The sequence below is a fragment of the Ovis canadensis genome, chromosome 17 (assembly GCF_042477335.2).
Source record: "Ovis canadensis isolate MfBH-ARS-UI-01 breed Bighorn chromosome 17, ARS-UI_OviCan_v2, whole genome shotgun sequence".
Taxonomy (NCBI): domain Eukaryota; kingdom Metazoa; phylum Chordata; class Mammalia; order Artiodactyla; family Bovidae; genus Ovis; species Ovis canadensis.
In genome coordinates this window covers 71,802,415-71,826,997 of record NC_091261.1, presented here as the reverse complement: position 1 = coordinate 71,826,997, position 24,583 = coordinate 71,802,415, and the positions used below count along the sequence as shown (strand labels likewise).

General features: G+C 48.0%; 2 protein-coding genes across 8 annotated transcripts in view; both read left to right on the top strand.

The window, feature by feature from the left end:
* Positions 1–12,106, top strand: part of LOC138422717 (2'-5'-oligoadenylate synthase 1-like) — a 33,313-nt gene extending 21,207 nt beyond the window's left edge. For 4 of the 7 annotated variants that reach the window (XM_069558092.1, XM_069558097.1, XM_069558100.1 and 1 more), the window contains 4 exons: positions 1,029–1,213; positions 3,641–3,873; positions 4,906–5,059; positions 8,098–9,123. In XM_069558092.1, coding sequence (XP_069414193.1) covers positions 1,029–1,213; positions 3,641–3,873; positions 4,906–5,059; positions 8,098–8,217 — 692 coding nt within the window. In that variant the 3' untranslated portion in view covers positions 8,218–9,123. Of the gene's footprint in view, positions 1–1,028; positions 1,214–3,640; positions 3,874–4,905; positions 5,060–8,097; positions 9,124–11,160 lie in introns of those variants that run through there. The other 3 variants (XM_069558096.1, XM_069558093.1, XM_069558095.1) reach the window with 3 other exon arrangements.
* Positions 12,107–13,340: 1,234 nt separating this feature from the next.
* Positions 13,341–21,950, top strand: LOC138422722 (2'-5'-oligoadenylate synthase 1-like). The gene is made up of 6 exons (XM_069558124.1): positions 13,341–14,568; positions 15,376–15,664; positions 17,266–17,450; positions 19,108–19,340; positions 20,166–20,319; positions 21,479–21,950. The coding sequence occupies exons 1-6, from the start codon at positions 14,392–14,394 to the stop codon at positions 21,608–21,610; spliced, it is 1,170 nt and encodes a 389-aa protein (XP_069414225.1). The 5' UTR covers positions 13,341–14,391; the 3' UTR covers positions 21,611–21,950.
* The last annotated feature ends 2,633 nt before the right edge of the window (positions 21,951–24,583 follow it).

Genomic DNA, 24,583 nt, shown 5'->3' with positions numbered 1-24,583 from the left:
TGAGGCAACCATTCAAACTTATGCTGAGAGTGGAAATCTTGAGATGACGTGCAGGAGCACTGGGACAGGAAGCAATTCATTCTTTGAGGCTCAGTTTCCACTGTGAACCTTAGATGCGGGGCTTCCCTGGCGGCTCAGTGGTTAAGAATCCACCTGCCAAGCAGGAGATGCAGGTTCGATCTCTGGGTCGGGAAGATCCCCTGGAGAAGGAAATGGCAAGCCACTCCAGTATTCCTGCCTGGGAAATCCCATGGACAGAGGAGCCTGGCAGACTACAGCCCAGAGGGTCGCAGTGAGTCGGACAGGACTTAGCAACTGAGCAGGAGCACCGACTCGGAGGTGCAACGCCTATTCCATGGCCTAAAGGAGACAGACAGAGAGCCTCCCTCCTGCAGCCTGACCATGTGAACACCAGGAATGAGATGATAACTCGCTGCGACAGAAATGAAATAGGGTGACCCAAGAGAGCAATGGGGAATCAGAGGACTTTAGAGACAGGGTGATAAAGGAGGTGACCTCTGACCTGAGGCCTGAGGGGTGAGAAGAGGCCAAGCACTCAAAGATCTTGGGGTTCCAGAGGAGGAAACAGCAAGTGCACAGACAGGAATGAAGGTGGCATATTGGGAGAAGTGAAGCAACCAGGGGAGTCAGCGGCAAAGGGATTGAGGCAGGAGGGAAGACGAAGAAGGAGACAGGTCTCACCATCCGCGTGGGCCACTGTGAGAACTTGGGATTATATCCAGAGGTCCTGGGAAGCAAGAAGTGGAAGGATCAGGTTAAAGGCCTCTATATGGGCTGTGGAGGATCCAGGGAGGAGGGTGCCGCCACCTCTGCTGAGTCCAGGTGAGAGACGATGGGTGATGGCGGTAGAGGCGGGAGAAGGGAGGACGGGGATGGACTTCAGGCCTCCTGGCTCTGGACTGCTGACCTCCCCATTGCCCCCCTTGGCCAGTGAGTCTGTGTCCCTCAGGCGACAGAAAGAAACTCAGAAAAGAACTGACATTTAAACTTGAATTCATTCCCAACAGGTCAGTTGACCAAAGGTTACAGACCTGACCCTCAAATCTACGTCCGGCTCATCCAAGAGAGCGAGAAACTGGGTGGAGAAGGCGAGTTCTCCCCCTGCTTCACGGAGCTGCAGAGAGCCTTCCTGAAGGAGCGTCCGGCCAAGCTGAAGAGCCTCATCCGCCTGGTGAAGCACTGGTACCAACTGGTATGGCCGGTCCCATCTGGGCAGAGAGCCGAGGAGGAGGAGGAGGAGGAGGGGAAGGGAGAGAGTGAGGCCGGGAGAGGAGGGAGGGGTGAGAGGAGGGAGGGAAGGAGCAGGGAGAGATGAGGGGAGGAGAAGAAAGAGGAGAGGAAGAAGGAGGATGGGAGGAATCAGAAAGGTTGTGGGATCTAGGCGGGAGCCGGACAGAGATGGATGGAGAGGAGGGAAAGCGAGCCAGGAGGAAGATGATGAGAGGAGGAATATGGAGGAGTAGACACTGGTCAGACGGGGAAAAAACATGGGGAAGAAGGGTGGGGTCTGGGACATTGCCAGTGGGCTCAGGTATCTTCCTCTTCCCGGTTCTCCCATATCAGCCAGTGACAGCTCCATCCTTCCAGTTGGTCCGGACCAAACCATGGGCCTTTCTTATCTTTTTCATAAACACACACACACACCCCACCAATTTACGAACACCTTGTCCTGCATGAAATATCATCATCAACTACCCCCTCACCCCTGCTCCCAGGCAGGTCTCTCCTGTGCATTGGTCCACCAAGAAGGAAACTCTGCTTCAGCCTCAGGGCCTTTGCATGAGCTTATTTGTTTGTTTATTGTCTGTCTTCCCTCTGAGAATGTACATAAAAGAAGGCATTTGCTTATTTTATTTGTATGCAGTGTATAAATATATAGTATGATACTGCATGTTTTATTCACCGCTACTGCCCTAGAACCTAGAACAGTGCCTGGAATATAATAGGTTCTCAGTAAGCAATTATTCAATGAATTAATCAGTTCCCCCCCACCCCCGCCCCAACTCCCCTTTGCTCACTTCCTAGCTGTCTGAATCTGGGCAAATGAATTAACCTCTTGTCCTTCCCATTTTCTCCCTTGAAAAGAGTGGCATGGCGCAGCAACACTAAATCACACACCCTGAGGCCATGCACACAGATGCTTCAGGTAGGATGCATGTTTGAAGAATATTAACCCCTCAAGTCCATGATGCATGTTTGAAGAATATTAACCCCTCAACACCATGGTACCTCTTTCCATTTATTTTTGTCATCTTCAGTTGCTCTCATCAAAGTCAGGTATAGGTCTTTCAGTGTGGTTAAATTTATTCCTAGTTTTAAAAAAAATGTACTGTAATTGTAAATGGGATGGCTTTTAAATTTCTCTAATGAGGTGGATGAAACTGGAGCCTATTATACAGAGCGAAGTAAGCCAGAACGAAAACCACCAGTACACTATACTAATGCATATATATGGAATTTAGAAAGATGGTAACGACAACCGTGTATGCGAGACAGCAAAAGAGACACAGATGTTAGAACAGCCTTTTGGGCTCTGTGGGAGAGGGCGAGGCTGGGATGATTTGGGAGATGGTTCTGAAACCTGTAAATTATGACATGTGAAATGAATCGCCAGTCCAGGTTCGATGCATGAGACAGGGTGCCCGGGGCTGGTGCACTGGGATGACCCAGAGGGATGGGATGGGGAGGGAGGGGGGCGGGGGGTTCAGCATGGGGAACACATGTACACCCATGGCTGATTCATGTCAATTTATGGCAAAACCAATACAATATTGTAAAGTAAATAAATATAACTGAGATTAAAATAATAAATAACTTTCTCATTGTGATAGTTTGTTACTCATATATAGAAACACAAAACATTTCTATGTATTACCACTGTATCCTGCAATCTTCCTAAATTCCATTTTTATTTCTAATAGTTTTTTGGAGGTGCCTAGCGTTTTCTATGTATAGTGCCATGTCATCTGCAAATAGCAATAGTTAAACTTCCTTTCTAATTTGCATGGATATTGTTTCTTTTCTTGCCTGATTGCCATGGATGGACTTCCAATACTATGTTAAATAAGTGTGAGGAGAGTGGGCATATGTGTCTTGTTCTTGATTTTAAAGAAAAAGTTTTCAGCCTTCACCACTGAGGGTGATGTCAGCTCTAGGCTGGTCATATGTGGCCTTTATTGAGTTATGTTCTCTCCATACCCACCTTGTTAAGAGTTTGTATGACAGTGGTTGTTGAATTTTCTCAATTTTTTTCTGTATATGAGAAAATAATTATAAGTTTTTATCCTTTATTTTGTTAATAGAAATGTATCTCTTTGATTGATTTGTGGATTCTGACCACCTCGCCTCACTGGACTGTATCCAACTTGATCATGCTGTGTGACCTTGTAATATGTTGGTGAATTTGCTTTGCTAATATATCTTGTAGAGGATTTTCCCGTCTATGATCATCAGGCCTGCTGTTTTCTTTTTGTGCTGCATTTTTCTGCTTTTCGTGTAAAATGAGTTTGGAATCATCTCCTCATCCTCACTTTTCTGAAATAGCTTAAGGATAGGCATTACCTCTTCTCCACACAAAAGCTGAACAAACTCATGTTTCTAATTTGTTCCCTCTCCTCAGTGTAAGATGAAGTATGAGCATAAGCTGCCCCCACAGTATGCTCTGGAGCTGCTGACCATCTATGCCTGGGAACAAGGAAGCTCCAAACCAGAATTCAACACAGCTCAGGGATTTCGGACTGTTTTGGCGTTAATCCTGAAGCATCAGGACCTCTGCATCTACTGGGAAAAGTATTATGACTTGGAAAACCCTACGATTAGCCAATACCTGAGGAGACAACTTGCAAAACCCAGGTACTCTATCCGCACATGGCTTAGAGCCCCACATAAATGCAGCTCTGATTACAGCGGTGGCACCCTGGAAATGTAGGAAGAGGGAGGTTTCCACAATTATTGATCGTCATCTATTCTTAGTCACTATGCTGGGCACTTACTCCTGCCGTCGGATTGAAATAATAACCTGGAACCCTGTGAGGCAGGCACTGTGCTAACCACAGATCACAGAGGTATGGAAAAAGAAGAGCTTGTGCGAACTGTACAGAAAGTGAGTGAAACAGCTAAAATTGGACTCAAATTGCAGTAGCTATGAAAAGTGAAAGTGAATGTGAAGTCGCTCAGTCGTGTCCGACTCTTTGCGATAATGTAGACTGTAGCCCACCAGGCTCCTCTGTCCATGGGATTCTCCAGGCAAGAATACTGGAGCAGGTTGCCATTTCCTTCTCCAGGGGATCTTCCTGACCCAGGGATCGAGCCCAGGTCTCCTGCATTGCAGGCAGACGCTAAAACCTCTGAGCCACCAGGGGAGCCAGCAATAGCTATAGCAATATTAAAAACTGCTTCAAGGAAGAAACAGCTTGCTATAAGACAAAACCACTCTGATAGAATAGTGGAATCTTGGTTATTAAACCTGGCATGTATAGACCCCTTCTTATGTTTCAGTTACTGTTGGGAGCTTGTCAAGTGCTTCTCCAGATCCTCATACAACATCCTTTGAGGTAGGGATTTTCAAATCTGTCCATTTCACACATGAGGATACTGAGGACTAGAGATTCAGGTGACCTGCCTAAAGAGACAGCACTACTCAAGAGCGAGGTGAGATTGAAACCAGGTCTCTCCAGGCCCAAATGCAAGCCTCCTTCACCTCGTGTTCAATGCCCACTGTAGGGCAGGGCACCCAGGTCACAAGCCAGGGGGAGGTGTCCATGGGGCCCTCCAGCTGCCCCCGGAAACACTCTACCAAGGCTGGTATTTTGCCCTGCCGCGATCTTGAACCCCCCCCAGACAAAACCCATGTACTCACCTGTCCTCTCTGACTGTTGTTTCCAGGCCTGTGATTCTGGACCCGGCTGACCCAACTGGAAATGTGGCTGGTGGAGATCCACAGAGGTGGCAGCTGCTGGCACAGGAGGTTAAAGTCTGGCTCAAGTATTCGTGCTGTAAGAAGTTGAGTGGGAAGCCAGTAGGCACCTGGAAGGTGCCGGTGAGAACCCCCTATTTCTTCATGTGACCTGATACTGATGGCAGGTTGAGATAACAACTTCTAGAAATGCTACTTAGTCAAATGGAATTTCATCTCGGTCTTTGTATTCTTTCACTGTGGTTACTAGAAAATGTAGAATTACACCAGTCTCTGCCCCAGAATGAATCCTTTGGTTAGACAGCAGGCTTACCAACTTACATTGTCACCCTGCCTTGGTACCCAAACCAGCGTGTCATTGACAAAAGTCCATTCCAGAAAACCTCCCATAAGGACACACAAAAGATCAAGATGTTCTTACAGTTACCTGAGTCACTGGTCACCTAAGTGGCTGGAAGACAGCCTTTGGCTTCTCCATATTGCTGTTCCTCCTTTGAGGCCTCCGGCATCCCCGTGAGATGGGTTTTACTCTGATTCTCATAATAATACATTGAGACATGGCCAGTCACTCAGAGTCCCCTGGTGAGTGAGAGACGAGAGAATGAAGTTGAACCCTGGTCCTTCTTGCTGTGAAGCTCCTGCTCTTTGTCGCTGCTCTCAATGTGTCTTCATACACTGGATTTTTCTGTTCCCATTTGGAAGCCCATTACGGGCTTCCCTGGTGGCTCAGAGGTTAAAGCGTCTGCCTGCAATGCGGGAGACCTGGGTTTGATCCCTGGATCAGGAAGATGCCCTGGGGAAGGTAATGGCAACCCACTCCAGTATTCTTGCCTGGAGAATCCCATGGAGGGAGGAGCCTGGAGGGCTACAGTCCACTGGGTCGCAAAGAGTCGGACCCGACTGAGCGACTTACTTTCACTTTTCACACTCATTTGGGGACCATGACAAGGAATCTAGCAGAGCCTCAGTGGAGGGAACATACTCGGCTGAGCATACCAGCTACTGCCCTCCATGATCCATCTCCACATTGATACCAAAGCCACGCTGCCTACCTGCAGCTCCCAGACAATAACCACGGGTGCCAGAGACACTCAGGCAGCCCCATTCCTGAGAGTCAGGGGAAGCTCCGACATGGGACATGGGCGAAAGGACTCTCCACGAACTTGCTGGACTCTGTCTTGACTGCAGAGCCAACTGTCCTTCCTTCTTGCCTTCACCCAGAGTCAGATTAGATCAGGGTTGTCAGCTTGCGCAGCTTCTATAAGATCCCTGGTCATTGTCTCTCACCTGGCTGTTTCCCCAAACAATCTCCCACATTTAATCTCACACTGGCATCTGCTCCTTAGAGTGACCCAGACCCACACAAGCACCTCTGCCACCACCCTCAAGGTAGGTGTGGGCTCTTCAGCAAATGCTGGCTGTGCTGATGACCCGAGGTACCATCCTGGTCGTCCTCAGCCGTCACCTCTTCTCAGTCAACGTCACTGCCTCCGAGGTGGCTCCTAGACGAAGCCACCATCTCACCCTCTCCCCACCCCATCGCAGCCCTCATCCTGCTCCTTGCCCGGGGCTTCTGTGTTCATCCTTTCTACATTTGTGTTCTCAGATGCTTTGACATCTGGGTCCTGCTGATCCTGGAGAGACTGCCCTCCCAGGGTTGACTGTTTCCTAGACCCAGCCAGCAGCTCACCTGTTTGCCTTTCCCATGCAAACCTGTCGAGCATTTCCTCTCTGTTCCACTGCCCAGACTCAGAGCCACTCTGAGACACAAGCCACCCTCCCCCACTCATTTTGGGACCAGGTACCAGGTGACTCAAGAAACCCCTTCCTCTCCACAGCCCTCTTACATTATTCATACTTGCCGTCCCAAGACTGCTTTCCCTGCCTCGCCTGCCTTTCCCAGAGAAATGACCATCAGGGTCTTGGCCTTGTTTTCCTCTAAGTCAGTCTGCCTCATGGAAGACCCTGGGGGTTCCCGTGTGGCCTGGACACAGGATGACAGGCTGTGTCTCCTGTTTCTAGGGACCTGGGAGGACAATACTTGGTCATTGATTTAAGTATGAGAGTGAGAAATATGGTTGTTTTTAAACAAGAGGAAGAATCCCAAAGTGTCTCGAAAATTTGGGACCTTTTCTTTTCTGTCTCAATTTCCATGTCTATGTTGAGTCTTTCTGAAAATGGGATTTTACCCCAAATGGGTTTTTGTTACCACTGTGTTATCCTTAGCACAGGTATGTCTTCATGCAGAGAGGACACCTTATAATCACATGTAATTACCATGTGAGTGGCCCACTTGTATTGTTTTCTGAGGGTGTTTCAGAATTATACATAAAGCCACAGTCACTAGCAGATTAATTGAACTGGGAAATAGCTGCTCAGCTGAAGAGCCACATGGATCATATGGCAGAACTATTGGTAATTCTTGGGGAACTCTCCTACTGTTTCCATAGTGGTGACACCAAAGTGCGTTCTCAGCAAGAGTGGTCAGGAGTTCTAGGCCCTCCACATGCTCACCAACACGAGTGTCCTCTTAACACATGTAACAGCTATGCTAACAGGTAAAAGTGATGTCTTATGATTTTGATTTCCATTTCCCAGATGATTCATAATATTGAGTATGGGAATTCCCTGGGGATCCAGTGGTTAGGACTGGGTGCTCTCACTGTCGGGGTCAGAGTTCAATCCCTGGTTGGGCAACCAAGATCAGGCAAGCTACACAGTGTGGCCAAAAGAATAACGATGCGCATCTTTTCATATAGCTGTTGGCCATTTGTAAAGCTTCTTTAGAGAAATAAAAATTCAATCTTTAGCCCATTGTATAATTAGGATATTCGTCCTTTAGCCATTGAGTTGTCCAAGGCCCTCTTATTATGCTCATTTACCCCTTATCAGATTTGTGGTTTGCAGTCATTTTCTCTCTTTCCATTACCTTTTCTCCCTTTCATTTCATACTTTTTTTTTCATTTTTAATTTTGGAGTATAGTTCATTTGCATTGCGTGTTGCTTTGACTGCACAGCTAAGTGATTCAGCTATACATGTGTCTATTCTTTTCCATCAGTTACTTTTTCACTTCACTGGGTTTCTTTTTTTTTTTCATTTGCTGGGCAGAAGCTTTTTAGTTGAATTAGTTCCCTGTTGTCTATTTTTGCTTTATTGTCAGTGCTTTGCTTACACAGTCAACTACTCTTTGGCAAGGTTGTCAAGCATATACAATGAAGAAAGGACAGTCTCTTCAATAAATCAAGCTGGGAACATTGGATATCCACATGCAAAAGGATAAAATCACACCTTTTCTTCCAGCATGCACAAGTATCAACTCAGGATAGATAAAGACCTGAACATAAAACTTGAAACTGTAAAACTCCTAGAAGAAAACACGGGGGAAACTTCATGACATGGATTTGGCAATGACTTTATGAACGTCATATCAAAACACAGACAAACGGGTGTGAGTTGGGGGTCCCGCACCAGTTCTTCTATGTGGATGCCAAGAATTCCAGCAGCACTTGCTGAAGGGACCATCCTTCCCACTGTTCTTCAGAACCACCTCAGACATATATGCGGAGTCCTCTGTGTGTGAGCCTGTGTTGGTCCATTGGTCAGTTTTTGTGTCCTTGAGTTAATACTACCTTGACTAATTATGATATCCTGATATTCTCAGTGTCTTGTGGAAAACTCTTCTATCAAAACTAATGTCTTCTGTTGGCTCTGTCTATTTCTATGATAATATTATACTCAGTTGGTGAATTTTCACCCAAAAGATAGGGAGGCATTTGATTAGAATTCCATAAATTAGTTCAGGGAAAATGACATCCATGTAATATTGAGAATTCCAGTCCAGAAACTTGGAACTTCTTTCCATTAATTGTCTTCTTTAATTACTCTGTAACTACATTGTATAGTTTTTCCCTGCATTGCTAGTGCATATATTTTGTATTGCTAGTACATACATTTTACACATATTATTCCTAGATATCCATATTTATATTAGTGTACTTAGCAAGTTTTTCTTACTTTCATTTGTAATGTTGGTTTCATGAAGACCTCAATGTTTTCAGTGGGTATGTGGATTATAGTATGATGAGTAAGCTTTATAATTCTCTGAATTTTGTGATTTTTTTGTATGTTGCTGTAAATCTATATCCCTGTATGACCACAAGAAACAATAAAGCATTTCCTTCCTAAACTTTTTTGGATAAATGTTTGTCAGCTGAACTCTGATGATTTGGTCAAAGCTGGCAGAAGCAGGTGACGCAAAGCTCGAGGGTGGTGCACTTCAGAACTGCTGGTTCAACCACAAATTCATGAGACTCAGCAACAGAGAAGAGAGCATGTAAGGGATGATGGACATGCTCGTATGAAATCTGAAAGAGCCAAGTCATAAATGCCTCATTGTCCACAGCTGAGTCCCCCCCATTCTGGGCCACTTCCTGCCCAGGAAACAAAACTGGGGAGAACTGAGATTAAGGCAGGAGAGGGGAGGGTGGAGTGCTCTGAGCCTCCCTGGAGGCTCAGCGTCTTGTCGGGGGCCTCAGCCCCACCAGGGGTGCGGTCTGCTGTGCTACCTGCCTTCCGGGGCTCCCCGCTCCATGGGAGCTGTCCTGTCTCAGGGCTTCTTCCTCTCTCTGTTCATGTTCTGAGCACAAGGCTCCCACAGTTCGAGAGCCTTACCGAAATGAGGGGTCTCTGAAAAGTGGAGCAGAGATCATCGTATTGCTCCTGGGGCCGTCGTGCCTAAAGCAAGCAGGTGAGAGGAAACGGTAAATTGGCCCAACTTGGGGACAAGACATTCTTCAGGGAACCCCCACCAGCCTTACTCATTTGATTGAATGGCAAAGTGTGTGAACTTAATTTTTCTAACAAAGGGGCAGCATAGATCTATCTGTCCTCTGCAGCTGGGGACCTGAGAGGCGGTGCATCTTTATTTCTTTTTTATTTTAAGAGGTGAACTTTTCTGTGATCTGCTACATAGGATGTGCTCAGTAATATCTGCCGTTACGGTTCTAATTACCGTCACTATCCTACTCACAGGAAAGAGCGTTTATTACCAGTCTCTCCAACCTGGTAGGCACTCCCTCCCATGCCCTGGCCCCAGTGTTTCTGATAATAGACAGCAATGCTTCCCTTGGGAACCTGGCTAAGAATCAGGCCAGTGTGGATGTTGCTACAGATTTTTTTCAAGTAAAAAATTCTTAACAAAAGAATATGCATGTCAGGGCTGAGTCTGGGTTTTCACGTGCAAAGTCTCTTCAGTTGTGTCCAACTCTGTGTGACCCCATGGATTGTAGCCTGCCAGGCTCCTCTGTCCATGGGGATTCTCCAGGCAAAAATACTGAAGTGGGTTGCCATGCCCACCTCCAGGGAATCTTCCCAACCTAGGGATCAAACCTGCGTCTCTTACGTCTCCTGCATGGGCAGGCAAGTTCTTTATCACTAGTGCCACCTGGGAAGCCCTGGTCTTTCACAACTTGGTGTAATTTCTCATAGAGTGCAGCAGAGAACATGAGCTTCTGGGCTCCTCTACTTTACTCCCTTAAATCCCAGCCACACGCAAATTGCTTTCTTCACCAGCTGCCCCTGCACCCTGTCTACCCCACCCTCCAGAAAAAGGTGAATTACAGTGGCCACCAGTGAAAGAGGTGCCCTGATGACCATTGTGAAAAGGGGAACAGGAGACCTAGTGCTCTTAAATTAGCCAATTTAAGATCAGAGGTGGTGCCGAAAAATGAAAGTGAAAGGTAGCCGCTCAGTCATGTCTGACTCTTTGTGAGCCCAGGGACTGTAGCCCACCAGGCTCCTTTGTCCATGGGGATTCCTTTGTCCAGGAAACAATACTGGAGTGGGTTGCTATTCCCTTCTCCAGGGTATCTTCCCAACCCAAGGATCAAACCTGAACGTCCCACATTGCAGGCAGATTCTTTACTGTCTGGGCCACGAGGGAAGTCCTAAAGGTGCCGCTGGCTGTAAAGAACTCGCCTGCCAGCGCGGCAGGCACAGGACACATGGGTTCGATCCCTGGGTTAGAAAGCTCCCCACTCCAGTATTCTTGCCTGGAGAATCCCATGGACAGAGGAGCCTGGCAGGCTACAGTCCATAGTGTTGCAAAGATTCAGGCACAACTGAAGCGAAGCAAGCAGGCCAAAGAATTTTAAAGTCAGAATTGCCCTTTAATTTTGCTCAGCTTTGATACCTTTCGTCTCTCCTTTTGTGTTTCTCCTTTCAGATTATCCTCTGAAGTAGTTCCATGAGTGAGAGAGAAAAGTTCTTCTGAGAAATGGAATATTGCCCGCCCTATTAGTAAACAAGGATGGCACAGTCAACAGGGATGGTGAGCTGGTGAGCCCTGAGGGAACTCGGGAAGGAATAATACCTGCCATCTAGCAGCCACTCCCTGCTGTGGGCCCTGAGGAAGAAAAGATGGAAAGTGAAAACAGGACCCATGCCCCAGAGAGCTGAGATGCTTTTGAAAGGAAATACTACACTGAGTCCAGACTCTTATATACATAGAAAGTGCTAAATTCCTTAACTTAGAATATCTGGTTTTCTTTCATTTACATAAAAACAGCTTTTAATGTCCAGACTACCTGACCTATGCTGAGAAATTTCCATATAACCTGGCTCCTCCCCTCGCCACCCTTGGAGCAGTTCTCTCGGGGTCACTTGAGAGGCTGTCTCCCCGGCTTCAAGTCCTAAAAATTCCCACCAGATAAAACATAACTCTCAACTTTTATGTTATGAATACTTTTTAATCGGCCGCCCTCTTTACAGATTGGGACACTGAGGCATGCCAGGTTACCTTCGTGTTCAAACTGCACAGTTAGGGACAGTTGGCAATTTTTCTGCCATCCTAAAAGTGCCTCAGGAAATGTTAGGTAGTTAGAATAGGAAACAGGAGTCCAGAATGGCAGCGGCTAAAAGACAAGGAGGGGAAAAGCCCGCGAAAATAGAACAAAGGAAGGTCCGAGGACTGGAGTGAGGACCTCAGGGAGGACAAAGAGCACTCCTGGCTGGCCCAGTTTACACACAGCAGGCCCGGGGGAGGCAAAACACATAAAAAGAGGAGACAAAGGGCTCTCTCTCTTCTCTTTGCGTCTTTTGGGTTGGCATGCCCTCACGCCTCGAGGATGTATTTTCCTTTTCTTTTCTAAATAAAACTGAGCTGTAACTCAGAGCTGTAACGCTGATCTGTCCAAGAGCTATAACACAGTCTGTCTGAGAGCTGTGGCACGCCAAGGGCTTTAACGTCCATCACTTCAAATTTTTGTTGTGCCGGGGTCCAGCCCCGGTGGATCCAGGGTAATTTGAAGGGGAGACGGAATCGGCGTCCTAGGAAAAAACTTATTTAATTACAGACATAAACAGAGATTAGAAAGGAATAGTGTAGTAGGAAGATTAGTGGAGAAAAAGAGGCTGAATAACTTGGTTTATGTGGAATACCAATCACCACCTACGAAGGCCACAGGCATTTTTCCGTTCTCCCGAAGGAGAGGAGGCAATGAGGCCTCCCCAGTCCGATCTTAGAAGCCCAGGCAAAATTAGCAGGCTTGGTGAGTACCCACGTTCCAGATGGGAATTCAGCCAGGAAAACGGGGAGCAAGAAAGAAACGACACGAGGGAATCAGTCTTTCCAGAAACTGATCCGATTTCTTCATTTTTCAGGTTTGCTTATATACCTTTTGTTACACATAGAGACAAATGGAAATTTTAAAGTCACGCGGGGGTCAGCAGTCCTGACCTTTATCAAAATCAGGTACTTCACATAAATGTATAAAAAAAAGTCTTAGGGGTTTTACATCATTTTCTGGCCATGAGGCCTGCTGACATTTTATGACCCTTTCTTTCTGAAAATGGTCAGTTAACCAGAAAACTTATTTTTTCCAAGGGTGTTTTTCCTTAAACCAGGCGCCACCCTCTGAAGGTAGCAGATAAAGTTGCATTCCTATAGGGTGAGGGTGTAGTGGGTTACAGTCAAGAAAGGAATTTACTTAGTCTAAGGTTTAACATGATTAATCTTAAAGGTTAATACTTATTTCTCCTATATGCTAGTTATATTCATTATAAGGGCAGGGAATATGGAGATTTAGCAACAAATATTGGCTCAACAAATGAAAACCCTTCACCAATATAATTTCTAATCAATCTACTATACTATACTAATAATTTTCTAACTTCTCAAAAGAGTCTGTATTTAGAAAATTTTAAAGCATCTTGTGCCTCTCACAGCTGGGAGGCTGTAAACAATCACATGTGGCTGGACGGATCCGCTCAGGCAGGCTAGAGAAACTTCAGAGGAGTTTGTAAGTTGAAACACTCTTGTCACGCCCAGGAATTTTTATTAACTGCAAGTTAGCTCCTTCTCCAAGAGAAATGGTGATGGGAGAGAGCCCCTATAAATTCAGAAGTGTAGGTGAGAGCATAAAACAGTAAAATAGGTAGACTCTGATTTTGGGGGTAGATGCTCGGGAACAGGGGGTTTCCTGAGGCTCGATTCCGCCTTTGCATATGCCAAAGCCTCCTTCCTCATGACCTTTGCCATGGGCGGAGTTCCTCACGCTGGCTCCCAGCAGTGACAGAGACAGAACTGAGGAGATTATACTCCCCTGACAGGAAATAACGTCTGTTAATCAAAAAGTAAAATGTATGGAGTTAGGCCATTAAAAGAGAGAAAGAGAAATTATGTTTGTATGTACGTGTACATTAACCTAGAAAAATATCTCACAAGACTACATCAAAGTAGTTATACTTCTAGTGTTTGAGGTTTAGGATCAGGATGGAATTTATGCTTCCAGATTTTTTGACTGTTTCTGTTTGCAATATTCATGTACTGCTGCAAGGACCATAGGAGGCTATAGAACAATGTTGTCTGCAACAAAAAAAAAGAGAGGAAAAAGAAACCAAAAATCTGTTTCTACTTGTGATTACTCTTGGGTGCAATGCCAACCTGGGTTAAAAGTACCTTTTCAGAGTACATTCTGAAGAAAGACCGGATGTTCTAGGCTGTTGGTGAAAGTGTTAGTTGCTCAGTCCTGCCTGATTCCTTGCAACCCTCTGCATAGCAGCCTGCCAGGTCCCCCTGTTCATGGGCTTTCCAGCAAAAACACGAGTGGGTAGCCATTCCCTTCCCCAGGGGATCTCCTGATCCGGAGATTGAACCTGGGTCTCCTGCATTAAGGCAGAAGTAAATCTGGGATTCTAGAGCAATGTGCTGGGAGACCTGACAGGATGAAAGGAGAGTCTGATTTACTCAGAGCAGAGGAGAGATTAAAGACTCCAGCCAAAGCTCCTCCCTTCCAAGGAAATGAAACCAGCAGCAGCCCAGACTACGGGCATAGCTCCTCCCTGCCGGTGAAACGAAACTTAACAGCCTCCTAGATGCAGGCAGCAGAAGAGCCAGCAGCTCACAGATTCAGGCAGCAGCTCCGCCGCCTCTGGCTCTCCAGTCCCCAGCACCGTGATGGAGCTCAGCGATACCCCGGCCAACTTTCTGGACAAGTTCATCGAAGACCACCTCCTGTCAAACACGGAGTTCCGCACGCAGGTCAAACAAGCCATCGACACCATCTGCACTTTCCTGAAGGAGAGGTGTTTCCAACGTGCCCCTCACCCAGTTCGGGTGTCCAAAGTTGTGAAGGTGAGTCCAGAACTGCCTGGTTGGGGAGAAGGGGGGCTGGTGAGCAAGCGTTTGCATAGGGACAGACAGAGAGCAGAAGGCTGAGGTCTCTGGGGCTGGTGCTTTCTGATTTATCCATGGCAGAACTATAATCACATTTGTGAAAATAGCTTCTGGGGTGAGGGCATCCATCTGTAAGTTTTTAACAAATTCCCTGGAGAAGTGTATAAACCACCTAGGTCACAACTGCTATAGAGATAAGCAATCTGAATCCTGGCAGCATCTACAGTTCACTAATCTTAACCAGGCTGGGATCTTACTATTTCTGCAAAGTCACGAGCTGGTTAAGGGTATATGTTTTAAAAGCAGATAGCACCTGCTGGCTGTCTTGGGCAAGTCACTTAATCTCTCTGTGCCTCAGTTTCCTTATCTATAAATTTCAGTACCTTATAGGACTTGCAGTTCAAGTAAAGTCAGCCATGGGCCAGTTTACAGTATTAATCACATAAGGTCATAAATTACAGGGAGTAGAGAATATGGACCCTGGAAAAAGACAAGTAGGATGTTAACTGTATCTCTGCCACCCACTAGCTGTACGACTGAACTGATACATGTTCTCTCAGCATCTGTTTCCCCATCCAGAAGATGACAACAGATAATAACAGTGGCTAGATCCCAGAGTTCTTGTGAGCATTCTAGGAGTTACAGCCGCTGATGCCTTCAGAGCAGTGGCTAGCACTCAAAATGTTAGTGATTGCTCTCAGCATTTCATTTAGGGAGGCTCTTCTCAGTGAAATGTGTCAATACTCACTCTTATCACCGTTTTAGGGCGGCTCCTCAGGCAAAGGCACAACCCTCAGGGGACGATCAGATGCTGACCTCGTCGTCTTCCTCACCAACCTCACAAGTTTTCAGGAACAGTTTGAGCGCCGAGGAGAATTCATCAAAGAAATCAAGAGACAGCTGGAAGCCTGTCAAAGAGAGGAAACATTTGAAGTGCAGTTTGAGGTCCAGGAACGGCAATGGGAGAATCCCCGCGCTCTCAGCTTTGTGCTGAGGTCCCCCAGGCTCAACCAGGCGGTGGAGTTTGATGTCCTGCCTGCCTTTGATGCCCTGGGTGAGTGCTCCCAGCCACAAAAATAAAATGTCTTATTAACCAAGGTATCCCTTCAAGTGGGAGGAGACCCCAGCATCTCTCCTGGGACAAGAATGCCTAGAGTCACACTCAGCCACTGAAGTGATGTTAAACAACAAACTGGTACAGTTGGGGGTCAAGATATTTTTATAGAACACCTACCAGGCTTACTAGTTTGACTTTTGGCAAACTGTGTGATCTTCTTTCTAAAAACTGCTGCTGCTGCTGCTGCTGCTGCTGCTAAGTCGCTACAGTTGTGTCCGACTCTGTGCGACCCCATAGACGGCAGCCCACCAGGCTCCCCCGTCCCTGGGATTCTCCAGGCAAGAACACTGGAATGGGTTGCCATTTCCTTCTCCAGTGCCTAAAAGTGAAAAGTGAAAGTGAAGTCGCTCAGTCGTGTCTGACACTTTGCGACCCCATGGACTGTAGCCCACCAAGCTCCTCTGTCCATGGAGTTTCCAGGCAAGAGTACTGGAGTGGGGTGCCATTGCCTTCTTCATTCTAAAAACTAGGTCTAGGGTAACTTCAATATGTTAATTTCATTTTTTATGCAAAATGTGAGACAACCATTCAAACTTTCACTGAGGGCTGGAATCTTGAGATGACGTGCAGGAGCACTGGGACAGGAAGCAATTCATTCTTTGAGGCTCAGTGTCCACTGTGAACCTTAGATGCAGGGCTTCCCTGGTGCCTCAGTGGTTAAGAATCCACCTGCCGAGCAGGAGATGCAGGTTCCATCTCTGGGTCAGGAAGATCCCCTGGAGAAGGACATGGCAACCCACTCCAATAGTCTTGTCTGGGAAATCCCATGGACAGAGGAGCCTGGCAGACTAGAGTCCACGGGGTCACAAAGAGTCAGACAGGACTGAGCAAGTGAGCAGGAACGCAGACCTGGAGGTGCAAGGCGTGTTCCAGGGCCCTAAGTGAGGCAGACAGAGAACCTCTCTCCTGGAGCCTGACCCTATGAACACCAGGAAGGAAATGATAACTCACTGCGACCAAAACTAAACATGACTCGAAAGAGAGCAAAGGGGATGAGAGGACTTTGGTAGATAGGGCAACAAGAGAGGTGACCTCTGACCTGAGGCCCAAAAATGAGAAAGAGCCAAGCATGGGAAGACCTCCTAGGAAGAGGAAACAGCAGGTGCAAAGACAGGAATGGACTTGGCATATTTGAAGAAGTGAAGTAACCAGGGGAGTCAGTGGCAAAGGGATTGAGGCAGGAGGGAAGATGAAGGAGGAGACAGGTCTCACCATCCGTGTGGGCCACTGTGAGGACTTGGGATTTTATCCAGCGGTCCTGAGAAGCAAGAAGTGGAAGGATCAGGTTTAAAGGCCTCTATATGGGCTGTGGAGGATCCAGGGAGGAGGGTGCCGCCACCTCTGCTGAGTCCAGGTGAGAGACGATGGGTGACGGCGGTAGAGGTGGGAGAAGGGAGGACCAGGGATGGACCTCAGGCCTCCTGGCTCTGGACTGCTGACCTCCCCACTGCCCCCCACGGCCAGTGAGCTTGTTGTCTCAGAGGGAATGAAAGAACCTCAGAAGAGCTGACGTCGAAACATGGATTCATTCCCAACAGGTCAGTTGACCAAAGGTTACAGACCTGACTCTAGAGTCTATGTCCAGCTCATCCAAGAGTGTGAGAACCTGAGGAAAGAGGGCGAGTTCTCCCCCTGCTTCACGGAGCTGCAGCGAGCCTTCCTGAAGAGTCGTCCTACCAAGCTGAAGAGCCTCATCCGCCTGGTGAAGCACTGGTACCAACTGGTATGGCCGGTCCCATCTGGGCAGAGAGCCGAGGAGGAGGAGGAGAAGGAGGGGAAGGGAGAGAGTGAGGCCGGGAGAGGAGGGAGGGGTGAGAGGAGGGAGGGAAGGAGCAGGGAGAGGTGAGTGGAGGAGCCAGCATGAGGCAGTGGGAAGAGGGAGAGGTGACAGAGGGGAGGGGAGAGCAGAGGGGAGGGAAGGGGAATCACAAATCCATCCTTCTAGTTACTGCGGCCAAACCAAGGGTCATCCTGGCTTCTTCACAGATACCCACATCCAACCAGTCAGCAAATGTGGTTGATCCTGTATTAAAAGATATCTGTGATTCATCCACAGCCACCACCTCTGTTACCCCTCAGTCCAGATCATCTTGGGAGGCTTAAGGGATCTGCCCTTGACTTCTCTGAGCCCCCCTCTCTGTCCGCTCACCACCACCCTCCGGCCACGCTCTTCTCTTCACTAGTCCTGGAGAGAAACTCCACACCCCAACCTCCGGGCCTCTGCATCTGCCTATTTGTTTGTTTCTTGTGGTGGTGTTGTTCAGCTACTAAGTCATGTCCGACTTCTTGTGACCCCAGGGACTGCAGCACGCCAGGCTCCCCTGTCCTCCACTCTCTCCCAGAGTTTGCTCAGATTCCTGTCCATTGAGTCGGTGATGCTTTCTAACCATCTCATCCTCTGCCACCCCCTTCTCCTCTTGCCCTCAATCTTTCCCCAAATCAGGGTTTTTTCCAATGAGTTGGCTCTTCCCATCAGGTGGCCAAAGTATTGGAGCTTCAGCATCAGAACTTCCAGTGAATATTCAGGGTTGATTTCCTTGATGATTGACTGGTTTGATCTCCTTACAGTCCAAGGGACCCTCAAAGAGTCTTGTTCAGCACCACAGTTCAAAAGTGTCAGTTCTTTGGTGCTCAGCTCTCTTTATGGTACAAGTCTCACATCTGTTCAGAACTAATCAAAGCTATGGTTTTTCCGGTAGTCATATTTATTGTCTGTCTCCCCACTGTTCCCTGGTGGCTCAGATGGTAAAGCATCTGCCTCCAATGTGGGAGACCCAGGTTCGATCCCTGGGTCAGGAAGATCCCCTGGAAAAGGAAATGGCAACCCACTCCAGCATTCTTGCCTGGAAAATTCCACGAACAGAGGAGCCTGGTGGGCTACAGTCTATGGGGTTGCAAAGAGTCGGACAGGACTTCACTTTCACTTTCCCCTCTATAAATGTACAAGAACAGAAGTATCGATATGTTTGATTCCCTGCTGTATCCCAGGAACCTAGGACGGTGCCTGGCACATGGGACAAGTTCAAAAAATGATTGTTAGGTGGATTAATGAGCGCTATATCCCCCACCAACACCACACACACACACACACTCACACAGACACACACTCTCACACTCACACACACACACACACACACACTCACACACACACACACACACACACACTCTTCTGTTCACTTCCTAGCCATCTGGCTTTGAACAGGTGAGTTAATAGCTCTGTGAATGCCACCTTAGACTATACCTAAATGGATAGGTGTGGATTTGCTCTCAGAAAACTTTATACCCTAAATCAAGTGGCAGGCTGAACTTGATCCATGAGAAATGTGCTTTACACAAACGCTAGACAAGCCCATTTTCCTGATTGTTTTCCCTCTACTCAGTGTAAGGAGCAGCTTGGAAAGCCGTTGCCCCCACAATATGCCCTGGAGCTTCTGACGGTCTATGCCTGGGAGCAAGGGTGCAAGGAAACAGCATTCGTCACAGCTCGGGGATTTCAGACTGTCTTGGAATTAGTCCTGCAATATGAGAAGCTTTGCATCTACTGGGAAAAGAATTATAACTCTGAAAACCCTATTATTGAAGAATACCTGATGAAGCAACTTGCAAAACCCAGGTACTCTGTCCGCTCATGGCTTAGCTCCCCACATAAATGAACCCCTGCTTACAGCTGTAGCACCCTGGAAATGAAGGAACTGGGAGGGTTCCACGTTAATTGATCATCTTCTGATACTTACCATGCTACTGGGCACTTCACTAGTACCATCTAACTTTAAAAACAGTGCAAACAGCCACGTGAGGCAGGCACCATGTTAACTGCTTCACAGATGAGCAAACCAAGATTCTGAGCAGTAAAGAGTTTGTCCAAACCCTAACAGAAAATGAGCGAAACAGCTGAAATTTCAACTAAAATAACAACAGCTGTAGCAACAAGAATAATTGCTCCCAGGAAGTAAGAGCTTGCTATAAGACTAACACACTCTAATAGTATAGTAAAAATTATGACTGTTGTAACTGTCAGGCACTAACCCCTTACGATGGCCCAGTTACTGTGCTGAGTATTCCATGTTGCTTATCTAGATCCTCATAGAACATCCTTTGAAGTAGGGATGTTCAAATCTGCCCATTTCACAGATGAGCATACTGAGAATTAGAGAGACCAAGACATCTACCCAAGGTCACACTCCTACAGAAGAGCAGAGGTGAGATTCAAGCCCAGGTCTATCAAAGCCCAAATGCAAGGCTCCCCCTTCCGTTCACTGTCCTCCATGGAGTAGGGCACCCAGGATACACCCCAGGGAGTGGTGCTCTGCTGGAGCCCTGATGCTGCCTGAGTCTGAGCCTGTGCCAGGCTGGTTGCTTTGCCTTCCTGGGGCATCTAGACCACCCACCAGACAGAACCCAGCTTCTCATCTCTCTCTCTCTAAATATTACCCTTCAGGCCTGTGATTCTGGACCCAGCGGACCCTACAGGAAATGTTGCTGGTAAAGACGCACGTGGCTGGCAGCGGCTGGCACAAGCAGCTTTGGTCTGGCTGGATTACCCGTGCTTTAAGAAACGGGACGGGTCTCCCGTGGGCTCCTGGGATGTGTCGGTGAGACCTTCTGCTTCTTTACCGCTTCCCTGCCCCTACCCCTTCCACACAGCATGGGGTATGTAGCTAGAGACCATTCCTTCCAAAGAAATTGTCTCTTGCTAGAGGTCACTAGGGCAAAGAGTTGGACACGACTGAGCAGCTTTCCTTTTCACAGAGGCCACTCCCATTCACATCATGCCAGGCTGTGCTCCCTGTTTTACAGTCATCTTGACCCCAGTCAGAGGGTTCCTAGACTTCTCACATCCCTATCCAGAGCATATTCCTTAATTAATGCCTCCTTGGCCATAAGTAACTTTTTTAACAGCGCCAATTGGCTCATTCCACTAAGAAGAAAAAGAATTATAACCACCACTTATGAATACCTGCTTTAGGGTCAGGCTCTGTTCTTAGCCCCTTAAATTTCATTGTTTCATTAAATCCTCACGACACCCCATGAGCCCTGATTTCTACTCCCATCTTACAGATGAGAACAGGAGGCTCAGAGAGGTGAAGTCACCTGCTCAAGCCCACTCAGCTAGGGAGCCGCAGAGCCAGGAATCCCACTCAGCAGACTCCAATACCAGGGCTTACTCTGCTGAGCTAAACAGCCTGCCTTGTATCCCCTCCCCCCTCCATATCACACAACAAATGAGTGACTCAGAGTAGGTGAGGATGTGGGCGTGTCACACAGCTAAGTAGGGGCTGAGGGCCCCATCTTTCCACTCCAAGAGTAGGGATCTTTCTCAGGCTGGAGTGGAGAGGGCTGATGATGCCAGAGATGGGTTTCCCAGGAAATAGGCTCTGGGATGAAGTTCACGTACAGGATGTTTCCGGGGAGGACCATTGGAACCAACATCCGAGTAAAGCAGGGGAGTGAGGTGGGTTCCAACACAAGGAGAGGGGCATCTGGGATGCTGGCCATCTCGGACCATCTCCCTGGGGAGCCCTGGGGGCCCCAACAGCCTCCAGAGTTGTCCTACAGAAGACTGAGGTGGCCAGGCCTTTATAGCCCCAACACGGGCCAGCCGCTGAATGTGGTCAACCCAGGAAGGGGTGTGGCCTTCCTTGAAGGGCATCCAGGCAGCAGGTCACAGTGTCCACTGTGAATGCTCACTGAGACCCGGGCCAAGCGGGGAGGCCCAGCTCTCCAGTGTGACCATGTGCTTCTCCCTTTCAGCCCCAAGAACACAGCAACTTGATGTTCCAGGGCTATGATTTTAGACAGCACCATAGATCCTGTCCAAGAATCCAGCTCCGTGGAGAAGCCCGTCCCCAGGTGGAAGAGAACTGGACATGTATCATCCTCTGAATGCCAGAGTATCTTGGAGGCAAGGTCTCCAGAGCCGTCTGGGCCAGCCCTCTTCATTTCTAGGGCTGGGGGCCTGGATCCAAAGACAGCCGTGAATTGATGTCAGACCTGGGACCAGAATCCAGGTCTCCTGACCCCCAGCCTTCCCACTGTTCTGTGCTCTCTTTTCTTTCATAGACAGCATGCTCCCCAGTGGAGCCTGACAATAACCTCTCCGAGATACCAGGAGAGACTCAGGCAAAAGAGCGGAATCCCAGCCTTGACTTTCTTCTGTGAACCTGGGGGGAAAGGTGATGGTCCAGTTTATTGTCAATAATAACAAAAATAGTAGCAAATGCCACTTGCTGGGTGTTAATTAACTCAAGGGACAGAGCCAAGAAGTATATCTGCATATCATGTGTGTGCATATTCACTGATGCAACTAAAGATATTAATTGGGCACCTGCTCTGTGCCAAGCATTGTTCTGGCCACTGGATCACTGTTGTGGTTCAGTTGCTAAGTTGTGTCCGACTCTTTGTGACCCCATGGACTGCAGCACGCCAGGCTTCCATATCCTTCACTATCTCTCAGAGTTTGCTCAGATTCTTGTCCATTAAGTTGGTGATGCTACCCAACCATCTCACCCTCTGCCACCCTCTTCTCCTTTGCCTTTAATATTTCCCAGCATCAGGGTCTTTTCCAATGACTCAGCTCTTCTCATCAGGTGGCCAAAGTATTGGAGCATAGCAATGAGTAAAGCAGACAAAAATCCCTGCCTGGTGGAGCTGACATTTTGTGGAATACTCTACTATTGGAGAGATGAGGGTCCTTTCAATTCTCAACTACAAATAATCCTGAGACAAGCATCTTTGGTTCATCCTTTGTCCACATCTCTGATTATTTACCCAGGAAAAATTGTAGAACTGCCCTGTGTAATTCAGTAGTCACTAGTCACGGATGGCTATTGAGTACTTGAGATGTAGCTGAACCCAACCGAAAGATGCTCATCTTTATACTTTCCTGAGTTTTCAGATTATTACTAATTTGGGGCTGTAATTTATACTACTTATATGACCACAAGAAACAGTAAAGCAAGGTTTCTGGTTCAGAATTACCCCATCCACCCCTGCTATTAAAAGCTAGCATCTGCCCTCTTGCAAGGAGACTCTTGCAGAGGTTTCACGTCCATGAGACTCTCCCCAACTCCGAGGACCAGTATCCACCTCCCCCCCTGCCCACTAGGACTGTAAGCATGGTTAAGTCCCAACACAGCCCAGCTGGGGACACGCTGGGCCTGCTGAGGGAGGATAGACTTATATCCGTAATGGCCGGAAGACCCGGCAGCGTGTACCAGCACAAGTCAGGTGGGTGTGTGGGGGACGGACCCCAAGGACACCTCATCAAGGGGCTGCGGAGTCAGGTCAGATGACCTAGAGCTTATTGATTTGGAAGTCCCCTCCTGGACTTCAGGAGTTCATACCCTGGCAAGGACCCCAGAAGAAGGTGCAGACTCGCTCTTAGCCAGGCTCTTAGAACAGATAAAGTGCGAGCATCTGCCAGGTGATATTCCCAGGAGAGATGGTGGGCTGCTGCTGCTGCTGCTGCTAAGTCGCTTCAGTCGAGTCCGACTCTGTGTGACCCCGTAGACGGCAGCCCACCAGGCTCCCCCATCCCTGGGATTCTCCAGGCAAGAACACTGGAGTGGGTTGCCATTTTCTTCTCCAAAGCATGAAAGTGAAAAGTGAAAGTGAAGTTGCTCAGTCGTGTCTGACTCTTAGCAATTCCACAGACTGCAACCTACCAGGCTCCTCCATCCATGGGATTTTCGGGCCAAGAGTACTGGAGTGGGGTGCCATTGCCTTCTCCGAGAGATAGTGGGAGATGGGATTAAAAGGTCAGGGAAGTGGATGTGCTGGGGGCTGATGTGCTGTATAAATCCAGAAAGAAAAAAGAAAAACCCCACCAAATTCTCTCCTGTGGAAAAGCAGAGAATACAGCTCTACCAAGGCCATAAAGGATATGCTAGCGAGGGACCTCCCTGGTGGTCCAGTGGTTCAGAACCCATCTTCCAAGGCAGGGCACACGGGTTCGATCCCTGGTCCCAGAAGATCTCACATGCCTTGGGTCAGCCAGGCCCCGGTGCACCACAACTATTGAGACTGCTGTCTAGCGCCCACGGGCCACAGCTGCTGATGTCCGCGCGCACCCTAGAGCCTGTGCTCTGCAGCAAGAGAAGCCATCCCAACCAGAAGCCCGCACACCACAGCACCACAGCTAGAGAGCAGCCCCGGCTCACCGCAACCAGAGGGAAGCCTGCACAGCAACAAAGACCCAGCACGCCCAAACATAAATAAACAGATAAAATTACTCTTAAAAAGAAGAGTAAAGAAGTCTGGGTGGTTATGATGTGTCCGTGTGGGTTACTCGGTTGTAACAAGTGTCCCACCCTGCTAGGGGATACTGATGTGAAACTGAAAATGAATTCGGAAATGGGAAACCCCATCTTAAGTGAAGCCAGGAGACCAGAAAGGGGAGCTCTCACCTCTCAAATCAGTTCAGTTCAGTCGCTCAGTCGTGTCCGACTCTTTGCGACCACATGGACTGCAGCAAGCCAGGCTTCCCTGTCCTTCATCAACTCCTGGAGCTTGCTCAAACTCATGTCCATCGAGTTGGTGATGCCATCCAACTCTGTCATCCCCGTCTCCTCCTGCCTTCACAGTCTTTCCCAACATCAGGGTCTTTTCCAATGAGTCAGTTCTTCGCATCAGGTGGCCAGAGTATTGGAGCTTCAGCTTTAGCATCAGTCCTTCCAATGAATATTCAGGACTGTTTTCGTTTAGGATGGACTGATTTGATCTCCTTGGGAATCCAAGGGACTCTCAAGAGTCTTCTCTAGCACCACCAAAGCATCAGTTCTTTGGGGCTCAGCTCAAATACCACTGCAGAATGTTGTCGGGGGTGGGAGGAGGCTGGTGGTTGTGGTGGGGTGGTAG

Bases quoted from the DNA above. Each gene is read 5' to 3' on its own strand.
- LOC138422722 (XM_069558124.1), top strand. From the start codon at position 14,392: ATGGAGCTCAGCGATACCCCGGCCAACTTTCTGGACAAGTTCATCGAA. The intron at 19,341-20,165 runs GTACTCTGTCCG...ATTACCCTTCAG, and splicing joins AAGCAACTTGCAAAACCCAG to GCCTGTGATTCTGGACCCAG. The intron at 20,320-21,478 runs GTGAGACCTTCT...TCTCCCTTTCAG, and splicing joins TGGGCTCCTGGGATGTGTCG to CCCCAAGAACACAGCAACTT.